Source organism: Poecilia formosa, unplaced genomic scaffold, assembly GCF_000485575.1.
Source record: "Poecilia formosa unplaced genomic scaffold, Poecilia_formosa-5.1.2 Scaffold348, whole genome shotgun sequence".
In the NCBI taxonomy this organism is placed as follows: domain Eukaryota; kingdom Metazoa; phylum Chordata; class Actinopteri; order Cyprinodontiformes; family Poeciliidae; genus Poecilia; species Poecilia formosa.
The window spans coordinates 87,150-108,605 of record NW_006800287.1 but is presented as its reverse complement, the minus strand read 5'-3'; the positions used below and the strand labels follow the sequence as shown (position 1 = coordinate 108,605).

Below are 21,456 nucleotides of genomic sequence, written 5' to 3'. Positions count from 1 at the left end.
TAAATTCAAGTCTCCATTACAGACCAGAGAAAACTAAGGACAATGCAAACGTTGTGTTAATCCATTTGAGGAGCCGGTAGTTTATCTTGAGAAATAAATGACGACGCAGAAGGGAATTAGACTGTAACCTGCGCAGTCCGCTGCTCAACCACTGCGGACGCGGCTCCGCTACTGTGAAGACTTAGAAACCGCTGGGAGAAACTCATCCAGCGGATTTAACAAATGGAGCCTTCTGGGTTCACGTTACCCAGGAGAGCGGCGCTCTGGAGGAGCTGCAGACGTAACATCTGTCCGTTTCGGAGAAGCGAAACCACGCAAAAATAAACAAATAAATAAAAATCCTGGTAAAAGCTCACACCGGACCACGCAGGGTAAAACACTCAGAGTTCAGTTGATCTGTTTGGATCAGACAGATCCAACTGACTGATGAATTAGCGCAGATTTTTCTGCAGATGGGAACCAGGAGGAAGTGCGTTCAGACCCCAGCGGGGGAAGTGATGCTAATTTAAGTGAAGTTGCTTAATTTAATTTATTAAAAGTTATTGGGGCCTCAGTCAGTGGTTTTTGTCACTACGAGAAAAATGTAGATACATTTATCTGCTTAATTTGTGATGGGATCCTGATTCACGGTGAATATTAACTAAACCGCGGCTAAATAGCCGATGTTAATATGATTGTAATTTCACGGATAAAAATAGTACAGGACCGATTTTTTTTTATGTTGTCGGTCAAGATAACATCTAGCGGGACCTGCCGCCCTGACACCAACTCACACACATCTTCATTCACAGTCTTACTTGTAAATCCATTTTTCTTTTCTTGGACGGTTTGATGTTAGCTTGTCGATGTCTCAGTTTTATTCGCTGGGAAAATCAATAAGCAGCTTGAGGTGACTCTGCTGCTCTCTAGTGGCGAGAAGCCGTAATGTTGGCTGGCAACAATCGGAATGCATTATGGGAGATGTAGTTTGTAATCAATTAGTGTTCAAAACCAATTTTAAGTCAATCATCAGCCTATAAAACGCTGGGGGGGCACATAAAATGACATGGCGGGCCACATGTGGCCCGCGGGCCTTGAGTTTGACACATGTGTAGTAGAGGATGCGTACAAAATCTTGTTGGTGATTAAATACTTTTTGTCAGCGAGAGTGTTTACACAAACTTTACTTTAATAATCACAACAGAATAATTTCAGTAGCATAAAGCAGTCAGCCATTTTTATTTGAGCCATATCAAGATCATGAATGTCTGTGAAAATGTATTAATAAAACTACCTACTAGCAAACTGTTAAAATATTAAAGCTTTCTCTGTATTTGATGTAGTTTGACACATGCAAATATAAACTGATTTGGTTTGACTGATAAAATAATATTTAAGCACACAACTGTCATTTTGAAGTTCTATTTCTGAAGCCCTTGAGAGTCTAGAGGGCCACAAGAACAGCTATTATAGGTCGGATTGGTCTGCGGGCCTCGAGTTTGTCACGATGTTGTACATGGATGCCGTGATGTTCTGAAAAGCTCAAAACCAGATAAACCAGATCCATAAAAGGTTTCCACTAATCTTGCTCTCATTGAGCCTCTATTTAAGGTTTAGTTTAATGCAAAAATGTTAAAGGTTTATAATAGCCGTTTTTAATTAATACACGGTAAAATAATCATGTTTTTAATCATTGCTGGAATATCTGCAGCAAAGGGTTAACTTGACCTGTATGTGCACTCTAATAGTGGTTTAGATGATGAAACTTTGCAGCAAAGAAATATGTAGATGGTGGAGGAACTATAAAACCCTCGTAACTTCACCACATAAACGGCCAGAGTAAATGTTCTGTCTTCAACAACAAACCTTGAGGTTGCAGCACAGTGGAGCAAAGCTGGTTATTATAACGTGTTCTGGGAACTGATCGCGAAGCTGCAGCCCAGTTGTTGAGGAAAGCTGTTTGGTTGAACTACATATTTGAGCTGAGTAAGATTTTACCCTGAGAGGAAATAAAACAAAACTCCAACCTTGGGGTGAAACTCTCATGAAGCGTCTCCTTTGAAACTGATACCATGAGGTGAAACCAAACAGCAGCGGAATAAAACGATGTTTTGCCTGTACAGTGAAAACAGATTTTTAAAGGGAACAGAGTTGAAAGGCTATTTATAAGCTCCTTTGCAAAGGAAGTGAGCATCCCCCAGAGGATAAATGCAGCTTTGGAAAAATGATACAGCCTGGAGCCAGAAGAGGAAGTACGGAGAGAGGAGTCCAAGACCTGAACATGGAAAATCATGACTGCTTGTGTGATTGTTAGAGGGCAAGTCTCTGAGAACGATGCAGAGCTAAGTTCGACTGTGGGGAGAGAAACTGAGAGAAACGACTCCTTAAAACAAAAACACCAATAAGAAATTTGATTTATTTTACATCCAATTCCTTTTGAAGCACAGTAAATAACTGCAGCATAAATCACATTTACCCACCAGTAGCTCCACCGTTTTCATGCCGAGTTTCAAACCCAGTGAGTAAGAAATCTACATCAACATGCTTGGCATTTATTTAGGAAGAATTGTAATAGTGATAGTTGTAATAAAAGAGAAAGAAACTGTTAGTGATTTTGATAGCAAAAGCAGAAAAAAGGCAAATACTACTGCTACATTCTCCTACCACAAAGTGGGGATTAGTCCCATGTACATCTATTTTTTGACTCTGGGCATTTGAAAAGAATCTGGACATCATTGTTTATTAGCTCAAAAGAACAACGATGACACAATTATTTGTGACTGTATTAACCAGAAAAATAATTACATTATGCTCTGATTTAATTCTGTAGTGTCCTTAGAAATTAAATGTCATGTTTTCATCAGCTGCAGAAATACAGAGATAAAAGTTTGATAAAGATAAAGATATTGAGTTACTTTACTGTAATAAATTAACTTTTCAATAATATTCTGTTATATTGAGATGCATCTGTAAGCTCAGAAAATCTTAACAAGCAAACAGTTTGTCAGTTTTTATTCTTGGTCTGTTAGCTGTTAACTGCTAGTGTTAGCAACCAAGACCACGTAAACTGGATTTATAACTAAAAATCTGCACCAATCTGAATTAGTTAAAACATTACTTTGCCAAATCTCATTTGGCAAATATAAATAAGACCAGATGTGGGATTCCTCAGGGCAATATTCTTGGACCACATATTTCGTAATCTTCTGTTCACCTTGCTTTCTCAAACTGTTCATACTGATGAATTTTTGACTTAATCTTCAGGAAAAACGACATTAGTTGTCATCACCTTTATTTAAAAAGAAATGCTAAAAGCATCTATATAACACTAAACTGCTATTTAGTGAACACAAAGATTTTGCACTTAGTTGACTCAAATAGATAACTTTTTGTTTTGGTAGGCCAAGTTTCCTTTCCTCTAAATATTTTTGCTTCCAATATAGGCTTCTTTTTTTCCAACTCTGGTGGTACAACAGATGAGGCTTTTTTTTTTTTTTTTTAAAACCTTTCTCTTCTGTCTTTATTTGGCCCAAAATGTATGAAAACTGATAAAGTCTGACAGCGTTTTAGAAGTTTCCTGCATCTATAAGCAATACGGTGGGGATTTTTAGATGCGAGTAAATAGATCTTGAAATAGATTGTTCTTTTGTTTTTTACTTTTTAAAGTCTGAATTAAAGCCATTAACTGATGTTTCACTTATCAGGACTATTTAAAACTCTGTTTTTTTGCTATTATTAATGAATAAACATGTTTGAAAAGTACAGTCTCTAATATCTTTTCAACTTACCACTCGAGGTTCTGTAGGACAGCAGGAGATCCGACAGCAGTCCCTTCTGGACGGTGGCGTTCCCGCTCAGAGTCTCCCTGTCCAGAATGAGCAGGAAGCGGTGAAGCTCCATCAGGAGCTGGTCCAGCACTGGAAAGCCCAGACAGACAGCAGGAATTCAGATTGACAGCAAAACAAAAACGCCTTTAAACCTTACTGCACATCGACTGGCATGGGAATGTTTGGTCCTGCATCAGTGATTTAAGGACACGTCCATCACAGTTTCCCCATTACATAAGAAAAAGAAACGCAATGAGGAAACGCATACATTTTCTGACAATCATTTAAAGAATATTTCACTTAAAAAACAGATAATTTTTGTTGCTTATGTTTCGTGCCAGAGTTTTACATGGGAGAAACTCTTCTGAGGTTTTCTTCTGGCAGCCATTGATCGTTTCTCTCCATCGACAGTGAAAGTCTGTTTCGTGCTTGTTTAGGGGACTCCAGTAAAAGGTCAAGTTCAGAGAGGGGGAGGAGCCTACGCCTGCCTGGGTGAAGCCCACACACATCCTTTAGGGGTCAGCGCTGAGCTCGCTGCCCTCACCAGCTGTGTGTAGGGAGTTCTTTGTATTTCCCCTCACTGTCTCTTGGCTTCATGAATAAGCCCCCTCGCTTCAGTGGGCCTCAGTGCGAGAGGACTTCCTCAGCAAGACAAGAGACGCAACAGAGGAGAAGTTTTACTGAAGGAAAAGGACTTTTAGGTATTTGTAAGAAGGAATGCAGTGATTTAATATTCAAAATGTTAAGTTAACCCCTGCAAAGATGCTGGATTTTTGGAATGGAGTAAAATACACCAAAAATAAGGAATACTGAAATATATCCTGCACACTTTAGCTGAGAAAAACAAATAGAAATCTCTTTGGGCGAAACCAGGTTGCCTAAACTAATCTCTAGCATATTAACATCCCACACATGGATATTGCCCTGTTTACTTTGAAACCCTCTTTCCAAATACATCAGATTGTGAAGACATATCTTGTCCACAATCCTCTTCAGATGACCACTCACATTCTCCAGGTGCAATGCCACTTGACATATTATTGGGCAACAAAGCCAATCCAGGAGCGCCACTTATTTGTCTTGGCACTGATTGGGTTTAGCGCTAAGAGAGCAGAACTGGACGACCATTATTATGACATTAGTTTCTGCAGCAGTGCCAAGATCATTTCCACTCTCCGTGTTAATGAATATTAAGCTATATTTGGACTTTGAACTAATAAAATAAGCAATTGTAGGCTTTTTAGAGGGTTTCTCAAGTATTTATAAGCCCTACAAATACAAAGTATCCACTGTGGTCTTAAGGCTCCCACATACTCTGGAAGCCGTGCTGACTCTGCATATTCTCATGAAAATTTTGCACAAATTTCAGCTTTTAATAAAGGATGAAAATGAGCAAATGTCTGGAACAGAGAGAACAGATGAGCTTTATTTACATTAAATTACATTCTCTAAAACTGAAGGCGTGAGTGAACTAAAGACGGCTTGATAAGTCAGCTAAAAGTGTGAGCTTTTTGTCAGCACTACAGTTTTATGAGGATGCAGTTTATATTTTGAAGCAAATGTGGCAAAAGATTTTGATCCAATTTTTTATAGTCTGAAGTTGCAGCACAAAAGTGTGATATTTCACTAGTAGAGATTCTACTAAATAACCTTACTCAACCAGAAATTGAAAATACAGCTCAACTTCTCCACTGCAAGAGTTTAACTTTTCACCTTATATGAAGCAAGAAACTTTTACAAGGACTGGAAGCTGTTCCTGCCTCTTTGAACTCTGTTAAAACAGTCAAATATCTCATTTTAGTGGCTTCTTCCGGCTCAGACTAATCACCAAGCCTAGAGGGGGTTGGGGTACGTTCATGAACTCTCCTCTCCTTCCTAAACAAGTACAAGAAGGAATATTTTGAAGAATAAGGCATCAGATCTCAGCAAGATTTTGGCTCTTGGAGATGACAAGACAATTCTTGAGGCTACCAGAAACAAGGTTCAAGAAAGCATGGAAAACAATTTATTTATGCACACAAATGTTTTTAAAACAGATTACTGTGTTGGAAACATGATTACAAAAGTCTGTATGTGCGATTCTAACTCTTTTCCAGTTAGCGTTTGGCCACCGGACATGAATCTAAACATTTTTCCAGTCTCTCCTCCTTGTGTGTTTGCAGAGATTGACTCAGATGGCCTTTTGCATCCGAGGACCCTGGGAAACGGAGTCAGCTGACAGGACAGGGAGGTCTGCAGCCCGCCCGTCTTCTATGGGCCTCGGTTTGGCCAGATGCCTGACGCACATGCAGCGAGTGACCGCAGCCTCGCAGCACAAACGGTTCACCCCTGCAGGGAGGCCGGAGGGAACCAGAGAGACCTTTAGAGCACAGGTGTCAGACTCCTGTCCTCAAGGGCCGCTGTCCTGCAACTTTTAGATGTGTCTCTGCTGCACCACACCTGAATAGAATAATTAGGTCATTTGCAAGGCTCTGGAGAACTGATCTACACAAGGAGGAGGTAATTAAGCCATTTCATTCTAGTGTTTTGTACCTGTGGCACATCTAAAAACTGCAGGACAGTGGCCCTTGAGGACTGGAGTTCGACACCCCTGCTTTAGAGAGATGGAGGTCTCTCTGCAGGGAGGTTGAGCCGCTGCACCAAATGCATTGTGGGAATTAAATACCAAACTCGTGTTAACGATGAGTTAAATCACACGTTTATTTATATCTTAGCGACTGCACGGGTTGTCAAAGCAGAATTTCTCTTCCACGTTGCTGCGGTTGGACTTCCTGATTTGCTTTGTTCCGCGTGACCATGATATGTTTACTTTTGTCACACATATTTCTACTGTGCTGGTGATGAGCTTGCAGTTTTACAAAATCAATTCAATTTTGTCTAAATTCAGGATTTATTTTTAAAGTATTCAGTATTCAATGGCTTCATTTTTAGGTAAGTTTAGCAAAACGTCAAATCAGAATCAGAGCTTTTAGAATTATTGAACACATTTAACCCCTGACTGTATATTAAATGTTTTGTGCTATATTAGCCAAGTCTATTTACTGAGACTCATTACTTCAATCACGCTGCAACCTTAAACGAAAAAGACAATCCTCTTTATCCTCATGCCAACAATAATTGATCACATCGTATTAATGTCATCATTGCAGTTAGATTTCCTTACACCTAATCGCTTCTCAGCAACAACACGTGTTGTTTGCACGTCATTTGTGTTAAGCAATTAAAACATGTGGCTAATGAGGATGTGTGTTTAAAGCTGCACACAAAAATAGAAGTAAAACCAATTATCTATGTGAAAATGTTCTTCTCAAAGATGACCTTTAGTTCAAAAATAGCTCAGGAATTAGACTCGAGTTTTTCCCATCATTCCTTTAATTTAACCATCAGCTGAACAAGGATGTCTTGTAAGGACGTTAGCTGAGTTTCCAGTTCTGAGAGGCTTCAGGTTTTAAATCAAATGAAGCAGACAAGGCCTCTGATTTTGGAAAGGCAGCTTCCATACCAAATAGGATCACAGACATTCTTTTCAAAGCTTAAATAAACAAACTTATCTGGGGTAAATATATCCATAATAGAGTCCTGTTAGACTGTCTCACAAATGCAGGAAGTGCCATAAAAAGATACAACGTAAGTGGATAGAACAACATTTCAGCAAAGAAACGGATAATAGAGACAGTAGAATTGATCTCAAATAATTTTTCATCATTTGGCTTTTCTTATTTTTGTAATTACCAACAGAAACTGGGATCATTTTGCAGTTTTTCTCTTATCCGTACATCATCTCTCACAATCTTCCCTCTTCTCAAGCCCACACTTTTCATTACCACATATTTCCCTGTGTTGGTACCAAGAAATGAATGGGAAGAGAGTCAAATAAAATAATGTAATTCCATAACAACGGCTTCAACTCGATGATGCAAGAGAAGCAGCTGAGATGTAAGATTTCCAGCCTGTAGCAGCTGGTTGAGGTCTGTTTGGGACACTTCCTCGACTCTGTGAATCACAGTCATATTTTGGGATGTGGTGCAGATGTTGGAAATAGTTGCAAATAAGCTTGTGTTCCTTTCTTTGCAGCTGAATGCTGAAGTCGACTTAAAAACACTTTCATGAAAGGTTCTGTTTGCACTTTCCATGCATTTTCTTTATCAGTGAACTCATTTTTGCAGCTACTCCCTACTTACCCCACAAAAAGTGACAGGGCAGTTTCTTTTCACAAATCCCATGACTCACAGTCACAGTAGGCTGTTCAAAAATGAAACATTCAACACGGTTTGTGGATAAACTAAAAGAAATCATACTATCGAGTCCAAAAAAACCTGCCTTTTCTTAATGTTAGCACCAGAAATTACTTTAAAACGGAAGCAGACTGACTTCAATGCAACTGCGAAACAATTTTCTTTTTCAGTTTCCATTCTTATAGAAGCCCTCTTCTGACCAACTACCCTTTTACCTGGGGTTTATTTTGCAAGCACCTCAGTTCTGCTGCTGTATGGCAAGCTGTTTATGTCCCTTTGATCCTGGTTTTAGTTCTAAGATAATAATTAATACAGAATTAATAAAATCTGCCAATCTAAACTTTGTGTTTTTCCACAAGAATAACAGCTAGGACCAGCTAAATTAATTTATGATGTTGTTAAAATAAGATGTGAAACCAACAGAGTCAAATGCATCAAATCACCTTCTAACTGCCGTCAACTGAGGTGTAACTTCATCTTAATGGGAAGTGGTAACAAGAAGGAGAATTGCAACCAACAGTGACCAAACTTCACATCAAAATGATTGGATGCTAGTGAAGTTTGGACTAACTCGGACTGAAGAAGCTTCTGCTTCAGTACGCATGAGGAAAACAACAAAAACAGAGCAGTTTTACAGCACATATTTGCAGCTAAACAACTTTTTTTAATCTATACAACATAAATAAAAAAACATCGTCAACTTCAGAGTACTAGTAAAGTAGGAAATGGATGAATTTGAAGATGTTTGCAGTAATTTGTGTTTGTGAATGATTCAGGTGTTGAAAAGACACAAACTGCATTAAATATTCTGCATTTTGATCTCATTGCCATAGAAATCTGAACATGAAATAAATCTGGAATCAGATAGATGACAGGAAAAGGCTGTTGTCGGTACTGAAGGAACTGCATTAAAGACGTGGACATGCAAAGCAAAATATAGAGTAAAAGATAAGAGCTGCTACTGACATTACAGGTCAGTGTTTTGTTTCCAGACTAATATCAGACCAACTTGTTTTTTTTTGTAAAATTTTAGCATTGCAAAAAAAAAGAAGCCTCACTTATGAGAAGACAATATTTTTCTAGAACAAAGTGAAACACTTTACCATCACATAAAATGTTGTAAAATATTTTTTACAGTCTTTTTTTCTTTGCTTTATCAATTTACCTTAACTGATTAACCATAACAAGGAAGAAACTGAAACAATATGGGAGACATTAAGCTAATTAGATGAGAAATTAACTTCTAATTTCAAATTTCATTAATTTCATTTACTTAAATTAATTAACTGGAGTCAGTTCATCATCGCAAAAGCCTTCAAAACATCATGCTGAACAGAATATATGCATGCAACAAATACAGGAGTAGAGTATTTATGTGCATTAGAATTATATTATAATCTATTAAACTTATTCTTCCTTCTATTTGTTGTGATTAAGCCTTATTGTTAATAAATAAAATAAAATGAAAATTTATTGTTATCAGATAATTTATAACATTAAGTAATACCAATATTATAAACAGACATTTTATGCCATGTTACAGAAGACTATCATCATGACAACTGTGTTCATTTTTGTGATTGAGTAGCAACCGCTTGAACCTGCATGCTTTTGACAGCATGTTGTATACAAGAATCATTACTGATATAAATTTGTTATAAAAGTATTACTGATTGAGGTAACTTTATGTTATTAAAGGTAAAGTTTAAACAGTAATAATTTATTGGTTAATGTCAAGTTGTCATAACAAAGACATTTTGAATAATGTCAACTTTGTATTAAAAGTGTCATAATTAACCGAATGACGCTTTATGACAACAGTCATAAATATTCATGAAGGCTTATTCATGTTCATGACAGGTGTTATGTCATGTTTAAGACAGTGTCATGCCAGTCTTATTCACCCCCCTTCAAATAAAGTGTTACCTAAGTTAGTAAAATGATGATGTTGTAATTTATTGAGAAGCACCTCTGTTTTAGCAAGAATATTCCATGGAATGTTTATAAAATAAAAATAAGACATCATATGTTTTAATAACACGTTGAGATAACTAGAGAATTCATAAATGTATTTTTAAGGTTATGTTTATAGCAAAGCCGTATTGACCACATCGGAAATTCCCCTTTGAATAAACTCTTGTCAAAGGTTTGTGCAAGTAACTTGGTTTACATATATATGCAAGAAGAATCACACTTTGTCAGCAGGCAGAGTTCATGCTCCGTCACGCAAATGTCATGAGTGTTTACTGCTGCAGCCACAGACACCCATCTCACTCAGCTTTCTTTAATTAACTAGCCAACGTTGAACATTAGAAATATTTTTATCAGTTTTCAAAATATCTGGGCTATGGTTGAATTGGTCAAAAAAAGAACATGGTTTCCCTTTCAAATTCGTTTTGAAACCGCAGCTCCAAATGCTGAAGAAACCGCCTGTAAATAAAATGATGGCTATCAGTTGTGGAGTCTGCCACCATCTTTTTCATATTTGTTTTGTTTAGACTTCCTCTGTTCCAGCTTTAGATCTGAGTTGAACTAAGACTCACAGGTAGTAACAGAAGACATTACACAGTTTTTTACAACTCAAAGTGTAAAAAAACGTCTAAAAATAAATTATATGTTTAATTTGAATAGCTAATATTTTTATTTTCCGGCTTATTTTTTTGAAATTGTAAAAACCAAGCTTAATTCGGTCCTTCTGGTTGAGATATTTCTGCTATTAATAAAAAAAAAATATGATAATGGAGGACCAAACAGTGTTTGTTTGGCTAATGAAAGATCAAAGAAAAGGCTTAAAAACTGTCCTCTTTAATGTGAAAATTAGACCGCAGTGGTAATCAACTCGTTGGAAGATGACAACTGTGATTCCTGAGGTCAAAATTGCAAAACACATCTTGCCTGTTTGCTCAAATCAGCCTGTAATACTTACACTTATCGAGTTGAGGTTTTAAACAATGACCTATTTTTACTTATTTTTTAAGCTTCCTGACACTTTCAGAGTGTTAGGTGAAAGATGACCTGATACTTTACAATTTTGCAGTTTAATTTAAAATGCAGTTGAAACTAGTTACATATAAGCAATGTATTAAATATCACTTTTAGTTAGCCATTTTTGGGATTTCTCAGATTACCAGCATTGGATTTGCTTATTATCAGTATTGATTACAACTTTCTTTGATTTCAGAGGCCTAATGTACACTCAAACTACTGTGCCTCTAAACAATTTGGGAAACCCCATATGGCTCCAGATCCAGATGTGTGATTCTTTGAACACTCAAAAGATTTTGTAACATGTGCACAGCAGCAGTATTGAGATTAAGTTGCCAGATGGTAGGATATCTTTAATATGGAATTCAATATGGAAATAAATAAATATAGTGTCAACACAGTAAACGTATTGTAACCTCTCCTGACGAAATTTAACACAGTGAATTCCACACCCTTGATCCCAATATAGTCCATGCAGTTCCAGAAGAGGAGTACAGCAGAAGTAGCACACTAACTTCAAACATGAATGGAAATTGATGTCCTACAAAACCCTCTTGTTTGTTTTATGTTTTACACCCAAATAACACAATATGGCAGCGTACACAGCGAGGTAGAAAACAGTGTAAAACAGTTTTACTGTCCTCCAGGGGGTACTGACATGGATCTTTGCATATGCCTTATCAGAATGATTATTATTAAATTACTGCTCTGAAAATGGAGGTGAGTAAATTTGTATCCAGTTATTTTCTACTAGCTACCATTTCCTGATTCAACACACTTCTCCTTTCCTAGAACTGCATGTTGCCTTATCTTTTAAAATAAAAAAAGCTAACAGAAACACAGATCTTTGTGTCATATTTACACACGCACCAAACAAAAATCAATTCGTCATAGTTCTTTGACAACCTGATTAACTTAAAAGTAAATTATGAACTAATTTATCTAAGTTTTTTACGCAACAACTTTTTAAATGCTTAGAGATCTTCGTGCTACCTCAAGAAGTTATTGCATCACTCTATATTGTTAGAAACTGATGAACACCTTGTGGCAGTAACTTTGCTGCAAACAAGTCTCTTTCTTCCTTCCACTCAATTTCTTTGCTGTCAAAGTGACAGAAATGAAAAATCTGTCAGCCTCGGGTCATGAGGTGGGGGAGGCTCAGTGTGGTTCCAAATCTCCTTCCTAATCCGCCACCCTGTCTGCATCCTTCCATCAACATCTTTTCCAAACGTCTTTCAAAATGTTGCAGCCTCAAGCACGCACATGTTACATGAGTGTGCAGGAACGAAAACATCAGCTACCTTTAAATTAGGACGCACTGCACCTAGATGGGCAGTTTCAGATTTAACAAAAGGGGAAGCCTAAAAAACCTCCACGGCAGTTGGTTTAAAAACAAAATTACAGACTGCAAGCAGACAAATTGAAACTAGCCACAGAAGAAAAACTTCCTAATCAGATAACACCCCGCAGAAAAGTAACTAGAGGGATAGCAGGAAGCGAACGAGTCAGTAAAGGTACATATGTACGTGATTACGAGTAAGACCCTGCTCTGAGCAGCGTTCTCGTCAAAGGAGAACCTGCTGAGAGGAAAACACAATACATGTCCAGTTTGGAGCTACTGTTTCCAGTAATCAAAGGCACGTTTGATGTGTCGAAAACAAGCGAGAGTGAGGAGACCCCGAGGCCAAAAAGAGCCAAGCTCACACAGAGCACCCCATTCCCATAAAGCAGGAGGGCTGTCTTTCTTTTCATCATTTTTACAGCCCAGTTTGGCTTCCTGCATTACCCACGCTCAACTCGCTCCCCGTTGGCAAGTTCATCCCATGACACACATACAAGTGAACCAGAGGACCTCATTCTCAGCCATGACGGTCTACATCTAAGCCTACCTCTGCTGAGTTTATGGCGGGTTGAAGCCGCTGGACCCACCGACTCTGTTCTGTTGTCGTGCTGCGCTGAATTACACTTTTTTCAACCAAATTCCCTGTGGTTTCTGAATAGCATCCCCTTAGGACTGCTCTAACCTTGGTCCTATCTTCTGGAGTTTACACTGGTCATCCACTCATTTTGAATTGGAACTTTGTCTTGTTATTTTCCCAGGGTTACTGGACCCGAATAGCAGCCAATGGGCTTTCCCAGGGTACACCCTATTCTATCACAGTCCAACAAAGCAATCAAATGCCATATTACCAAGCATTCACCTCCAAGGTCAAGGTAAAGTCTCCAGTAAACATTAAGAGGGAGTTTAGGCTGTGTCTGTAAGCCAGAATACTTGGAATAAATAAGAACTTGAAGACCAAAAACAGTACGTCCTACGCTACCATACATCCCTCAACACATTCTGATAGAATATATTATCAAGAATTCTTAAAAAAAGGTATAGCTTGCTTAGTCTAAATCCCAAAACTGTAGAATATAATTTGACATCTTTGACAGCAGGAGTTTGCTGCTCTCATCAATTTTTCAAGAATTGTAGAGAAGAGATCTCCTCTGGTTTGAAGATATGGTTGAACATCTGATCTTCTCCTGTTATACCAGCCAAAAACATTCATGTTGACATGAAAAAAATTATTAATCAACTGTTTAAGTGTGTGCATGGTTAATTCTTCTGTTTTGTTGTGTTGACTCTATCAGACTGAAAACCAGTCTAAGGTGTACCCAGTGACTCTGAATAGGCAGCAGAAATGGACAGTCACTTTTTCTCTAGTAAAACAAGGCAACTTGGTTTGTAAAAAGTTGAGCTAAACACGCAATAATGAGTCTAAAAAGAAAAAAGTTAAGATTGTTTACCTTGGAAAACACCTTGAGACATTTGTTATTAAGTCACCACCAGCTTAGACGTAGTGCCACAGTAAAGTCCGTGCCGGTGTTGCATCAAAATCTGTGACCCATCATTTTCTGTGACTGCAGAGGGCGATAGAGTGCAGGTACGTCTTGAAGATCAGCGAGAAGAAGAATATTTACGTAAACTGTGTAAATACTGATACAGCTGGGATTTAAAACTTCACAAGCTTCTTTCTTACTATTGGACTGATGGAGAAAATATGTTTTACTTTGTATTTGACTCTAAACTGTTTGACTGACCATTGCATTGAATGCCTATGTGCTGTCATTAAAATTTGTAAACCATATGTGGCCGTTTAATAAATCATTAAACGATTAAGAAATGATTCTAAGTGCTCTGGTAGTTTTTAACACGATTTTTAATGTTTCTGCCACCTCTTCATTACAGTCATATCACACTTATAACAATATCTAACCCTCAAATAGCCAGGATTACACTGATCACAGATTTTGATGGCCATAATAATCCATGACCTTACGGTACAGGACTGTAAATTATGTGACCAGTGTGATTCTGGCTATTTGAGGATTAAATATTGTTATAAGTGTGTCAAACTCAAGGCCCGGGGGCCAAATCTTGCCCGCCGTAGCTTTTTGTGTGGCCCTCTAGACTTCAAATTACATCAGTAAGTCCCTCTATTTTTTCTAGAAATACGTAAAAATCGCACAAAATCAACAAATCCCCACATTTTTCTGATTTTATTACAAAATTTTCTCAAAGTTGGTCACAAGCATTGAGTTTAATTGACTGTTACAGTCTGTGATCAACACGTCGAGTAATAAAAAGTCACATTTAACATCAAACATTAGAGCAAATATCATAAAAGTTCCTTACAAATATTTCTAAATTAGCACCACAAGATCTGTGATTTTGATTACAACCCCCCCCCACACACACACACAAATCACAAAGTCCAATCACAGCTATTTATTAATATTTCAACAGCTTAATGGGTTTTATCAACACATTCTGGCACAACCGGCCCTTTAAGATCGTTCAGATTTTTGACATGGCCCAAAATGAAACAGAGTTTGACACCCCTGATTTAAAGTGAACTATGGCATTGTTGTCCAAGTCATAACAGACCCCAGCCGCCCACATCACAGCATAAAACCTAGACTGATGTGAAACCAAAAACATGTCTCACAATAGTGAAACACCATCAGGAGAAATCTGGCATGACACTGACAGGCAATAGGTTAGCATCATATCTGATAAGCATTTTCTCTTCTAGAAGCGCAGCATGATAGCCCTTGTTTTACTGCAGCTGCATTCATGCATGCAAATAACTGATTTGCTACGTTGTGCAATGCAGATAGCGGAAACTTTTAGCCTCAAATACTAATGCTTCTCAACCCATCTTGTAAAGCTACAGGGGGCTTCACTCTTCAACCTAAACCAACCATCAAACAACTTCCTTTGTTCCAAGCAATACTCTGGGTGTCACTTAATTAAATCACAATACAATACAATACAATACAATACCGTAGATGATAAATATGAGGCATCACAATTATGTAATCTAAAGTTATTAGAACAAGAAAGTACAAAATGTTTTATTGAGAACGTTTTCCTCCAGTCTTCAGTAACTTTTTCTTTGATTTGATTTGATTGGAGTATTCTTCAGACTTCATGCTGCAATTGTAGCAAGAAATACTGATTAACCATGAATCAACCTTCCAGACAGTGGTGTGACTGCACTCAGGTGATCTCCATTGAGAGACTACTAACATTAATTGGCTAGACCTCTGACGAATGAGGTCAGTCACTTTAAAGGGAGAGTGAATATTTATGCAAGCACTTATTTTCTGTTATGTAGTTTTTCTTTGTCATTTTGTACAAATCAGTTTTTAATCTTGACTTAAACGTCCTGTTGTTTTTTTTCTGTCAAAAAAAGAGACTTTGTGATCATGATCGATTTGTTAAAGCAATAAAAATAGTAAAATATTAAGGGGGTAAGTACTTTATATAATTTCAGAAGCTAACAGAGACCAAATCAGTTCATCTTTATACCATTCATACAGTTTAAAGTTATTTTAATAAGCTACCAAAAAACTTTCTGGATGACTGAAGTTTTCTTCAGCTCTATGTGAGCAGAGCAACTAAACCACAACCTCGTTGCACTATGAGCAGAATAGTGGAAAAGGCGGTATTAGTAGCATGCAATTGAAAATATAACTAAAAACTAAAATAAGTAGCTGTTAATTATTCTGAATAAGTCCAGGTATCCAAATCTAAATAACCAAGAGCAATGATGTGATTTTCTTATGTGCAAAATCATAAGTTTAAGGTTTTATGGTTTATTGTTTTAAATGTCTGTTTTAATATGAAGGTTCTCTCATGCTATAATGTCAGCAGATAAGCCTGTAATTGGACAATAAAACACTAAACCAACAATAAACCTGAGTCATGACAGAGGTCAGTTGGTTCAAACAAAACTGCAGGTGCTTTCACTAATTTCATCTGGTTCCCTGTGAAAAGGATGGGAATCGAGCGGCATCAGGAAACAGCTGCATGAATCAGGTTCCAGAAACACAGCATATCAAACCTACTGAACAGTTCTTTCCTTCTCACCAGCCTACATGAGATCACCCAGGTTTCCCTTTACTGTACCTCTTTTACAAACCTCCTGGAGTTCTTAGCATCTGATTTAATGTGCCGCTGCTGCTTATAGCTGCCAAACAAGTACAGTCCATTCCTTACGTCAGCTGAAACACACCCGTTCTTTCTCTGCAGCCTGGGACTCGCAGGTGCAGGACTTCCAGCGTCACTCTGACTGCCAATCAATTACATTCCAGTTCTACACATGCAATTCGACCCAGATTTGAATGTCAGTCTGTGGTCACAGACAAACGGCCCAGCTGTCAGTAAATGAGTGCTGCTAAAGCTCCCTTCTAACCTTTAGCTCTCAGGTGATGACATCCGCTGAGAAGAGGACCGTTTTTTTTTAGTTTTTTTAAATTGTTACTATGTGTCAACCAAACACTTGCGCACTGAGATATTGCAGTTCTTGTTTTGGGAATCTAATTAGCAACGGAAACACTGTGCTGTGTAAAAGTACTTGCCTAATTACAGATTCTTCTTCTTTTTTTTTTGATCATGACTAAGTCAACCAATTTTAATATCTAAGGTGATACGAGTACAGCAAACACAAAAAGTTATATTTCAAATACTAGGGGATATAAACGTCATCTTAAAATGTCATTAAATAACATGAGTGAAGAGTTCGTCAGTTAACGTGTTTAAATTAAATCAGGATTTTACCAGCCTGTTTTTTTTTTCAAACTTTTTATTAATTTGGGTAACTGTTAAACTAAGCCACAGAACAATGGGATGTGGTCGCGGCAGCCGCTTGTTGGGGCGACGAAACAAGAAGCAGCGAGGGAAGATGCTCCGTTAGAAAGGGATGATGCAGCAGCTCAGAAAAACACCATTACTTGCTGCTGTGGTTGCACGGACACAAAGTGACAGTTTGTAAAGATTTAAAAGTCAACATGTCTGTAAATCATAGTTTATCCCTTTGGTTTACTGTCCTTCTTGGTTTTACTAGATAGTTGATTAGCATTATGTAAGCCACACCAGGGTTTACTTGTAAGTGAAACAAGACCCAGCTATTAAGGCAGGCGTAAGGTCGCTTGTTTTGTTTGGTCCATTTAAACAGGACCAAAAACACTACGGTGTTAAAGTGCCATCACTTGAACTGAACGTAGTCCCTCATCAAGAACTACCACGAACTGGCAAACTCTCCTTGATTTTTTTTTTTATAGTGCATCTTTTAATGAAATGTGATGACGACAGCATGTGGTGATTCAGAGATAATCTTCACTGACAATGGAAGAATGATTGAAAGTACCACTTTATTATACAGCAATTATTCAGCAAACAGAAAAATAACTAAATTTAAGAAAATTAAAACGGAGCCATGATGTTCCCACCATTCGTGCCTTAGCTTTTTCATATTATTCAAATCAATCCATGGGGATCACAGTCTGTATTTGGTTTCTGATTGTGCAGCTTGGGTTACAAACCAAGAGGGTGTGGCTAAAAAGTTGCAGCAATTACTTGAGCAAGATGTGTGAGATGCACGTGAGCTCTGTGAGCTCATTCAGAGTATTTAAAAGCATTAAATCCCTTAAAAACAAGAAAACTTGTTGTGCGTCATCTTCAACATGTTATCATCTGCCTCAGATTATATTGACCAACAGGTTTCTCAGATCAGAAAAACAACTGATTATTGTTCAATGGTTTTGCTTTGCTGGTGCTCCCTTTGAGTTGCTTCATGTTATTACATCTCACTTGTTCCACAATCCCACATTAGTTCCAACAGTTTATAGTTTATAGTGGTTGTGGGTTTTTACAACTTGTTGATGTGGATCTGGGGTGTAATATTGGTGGATTTACTTCAATGTTCAGTTGACTTGCAAGGCGTAAAGAACACGTAGATCACAGAATAAAAAGATGATGCAGAAGTGGTACTTGCCTCATACAAATGAGGTTAATATCCATTAGCTTAGCAAGTCCATCTGATAACTTTTCATAGGAACCTTGAATTCTTCATCCAAGCAAATATTACTCACTCATTAGATCAGCAGATCAATGACCAATACCGAGCCTGTGTTGACAATTAAAAGCCTTCACAGGAAAACATACACAAAGCCTCTCTGACTTTGGGTTCTTGCAACATGAACTATTTACTCTGAGCGAGTGTGGGAGTAAATAGACTGAGCAATCTGGTCAGCTGGTGAACAGGAATGTGGCTGCAAGACTGTTTTCTTTCAAATTTTGCTGATCCCATCTCGGTTTGACTGGTGGCTATTGTTCCCGGTTTGAGGAAGTTGCTTCTGCTGCCCATCTGCACCAGAACAAGCAGGGGGTCCATAACGGATCCCTTTAACTTTAAACCTATTGAATTACTGCAAAGCATAACAAAATATTTTCCTGTATACACATGTACAAATGCACTAGCATACTAAGGGCTCTAATGTCATTTGGTCCAAACTCAACTGTTAATAGGGAAGTATTAGATTTCCATTGCTTATCCTTAATGAACAAATAGCCACAGGAATTTAAGGAATGCTGTGAGAATGGATCTTGGAGCTTTTGGAATTTATCTGTGGCCACAATATAAGCCATTTTGCAAACCCCACTGAGATGCATAATGTACTCCAAGGGAAACAGAGGTTTGATGTGAAGCTGTATGGCAAACCATTTGTATAAATACTAAGTACCCTTGACATCAACAGTCATTTTATTTCTGGTTTCTTCTCTACTAGTTTTTAAACACCAGTTTAATATTTAGCTGTTCTAGTTAAAGAAAACTAACTGACTAACTTTTGATTACTTCTCATTTTAATTAAAGTAGTAGAAGCAAAATTGCTGCTCCAGTCCCAAACTGTGGGCTTTTTGACACACTAGTTGATGACTAGACCAATGTAATTGTTGACCATGGCCTACTTGTTAACAAGCTGGCAGTAAACACCAACATGTTTACCGGTTTATACAAATTCTGGATCCGAGTTCACTCTTGGTCCTTACATTTGTGCACAAGTCAACTAATCTGACATAAAAACCTAACTCAGTGGTGCCCAAAGTCGGTCCTGGAGGGCCGGCATCCTGTATGTTTTAGTTCTCTCCCTGGTTTAGCGCACCTGGATCAAATGATGTCTCATTAGAAGGTCTAAGAAGAACACCGACATGCTGAGGAGGTTGTTACCAGAGAGAGAACTAAAACATGCAGGATGCCGGCCCTCCAGGACCGACTTTGGGCACCACTGACCTAACTAGTTGACAACTAACACCATAAAATGCACAGTAGTTTTGACACCCGTTGACACATTTTTGGTCTTACTGGTGAACTAGTAAAGCTAGATGATGGTAATTAGTTTACGAGTAAGGCAGAGTGTTCAACTACCTTTGTCGCATCATCAAATAGAGCTTTAAAATACATGTTTGAATGTCAGTTGTGAACTAATCTGTGAATTAGGGCAACTTTTTATGATGTGGTATTACATTGCCCCGAACCAATAGGTCTTGTGTCAAATAACTGACTTGCTAAGAGGACTTTTACCACTACTAGTTGGATGAAAATGTCACTAACTGGTAAAAAATGTCATACTAGTCAGAGTGTTTTAGCATGTCCAGAAACGTATTGAAGTAGTGCAAGAAACCTTCTGCCATATGGGCCAAAATCACAAAGTTGAAAGGGCATAAAGTACAAAAATTGTTATATTATAATTTTTTTTTAAATTTTGCAGGAAAGAAAATGAATCACAATAATTTAATGAAACAACATAATTTGATTCTTGGAGAAAATAGACCCATAAATCATTGTAGATTAAAATATATATTTTTAAGAAGTCCTGAATGAATGCCATTTTAAAAGAAATAAAACTATTTGCCACAATTTTGCAGAGTCATAATTTTCTATACAGGTCAACAAAACAGAATCTAGGTCACTCTCTTTCAAAACAGTTGCAATATTTACCAAAAACAATTAAAATGGGCCAACTCAAATCAGAAAAAAACATTGTGGTCCTATTTACTGTGAAATTAAAATGAAAGTAAAAAAAACTCAGTTAACAAATTAAGTATAATACTTTGTGTTATGTTTAACATTTTACGTTCCTCATCAACCCTATGTACTGACAGGTCAACTCATTACCTTTACTGGCCGCAGTAAAGGTTAAGGTGGCTCGGGAAAATAATTTCCCCGAGCCACAAATGGTCCATGGGCCACAGTTTGGACACCCCTGGGCTAGTGGAGTGTTGTCCCTTCTGTTGGTAAATTGGCCATCTCATAGGGATTTGGAATATTTGCATAAACTGCTTACCATAAAGTGGAGTACTTTGACTGACAGGTGTTGGCAGATGTCAAACGGACGGAGCTTGGCAGACAAGTCCATTAAAATACAATCACCTGAAAACGCTTCAAAATGCAACTGCGGCATCGTTTTACACGACTGCACTCAAATTAAGAAATGCCATGTTGCTTTTGTGAGTCTACAGCCAGAATCGCGGAGAGTCCAGTGCAACCACTTCTTCACAGAGTTGATGAGAAATCTTTGTTCGCAACTCGACTCAAATTTACCCAGCAAGTCAACGCTTACATGCAAACGCATAAAGCCGCCACCTACCTTTGTGCTTCTCCATTCAGAAACTTTCGCGCGTCGCCCCCGTTTTGCTCCTAACATGCAACGAAAAACAAAATAAAAACAATCCGGAAAGTTTCTGAGTGAAGATGGGACCCGAAACCTCCCGGTGCTGTTCAGGCGCAACTCTGACCGACTGAACTGCACTCAGACTGTTGGGACGCAGAAGAGCGCGTCCCACTAACGTCTTCCTAATCATTTTCTGAGCCGCGCCTCCTCCTCCACCCAGTCTGCAACATCCAGACAGAAAGACAAAAGATCGGTCGTTTCACTCACTGTGGTGATCCTCGTCGGAGTCATTCAGGTTTTTACCAGAATTTGATCGACTGCATTCATTGATAAAAATGTGTTAAAGAGCGTTTAACATTAAAAATCTAGTTTAAAAAGAACACTGCCTGATGCACTTTTCAATTAATAAGCTTTTACAAAAATATGCA

At 37.9% G+C, this 21,456-nt stretch overlaps 1 protein-coding gene across 5 annotated transcripts in view; it reads right to left on the bottom strand.

Annotated features, from left to right (window-relative positions):
* Positions 1 to 21,212, bottom strand: part of afap1l2 (actin filament associated protein 1-like 2) — a 55,064-nt gene extending 33,852 nt beyond the window's left edge. For 3 of the 5 annotated variants that reach the window (XM_007574267.2, XM_016661895.1, XM_007574270.2), the window contains exons 1-2: positions 21,005 to 21,211; positions 3,768 to 3,896 (exon numbers count right to left, since the gene is read on the bottom strand). In XM_007574267.2, the coding sequence (XP_007574329.1) occupies positions 3,768 to 3,896; positions 21,005 to 21,020 (145 nt within the window). In that variant the 5' untranslated portion in view covers positions 21,021 to 21,211. Of the gene's footprint in view, positions 1 to 3,767; positions 3,897 to 21,004 lie in introns of all 5 variants that reach the window. The other 2 variants (XM_016661893.1, XM_016661894.1) reach the window with 1 other exon arrangement.
* Between the last annotated feature and the right edge of the window lie 244 nt (positions 21,213 to 21,456).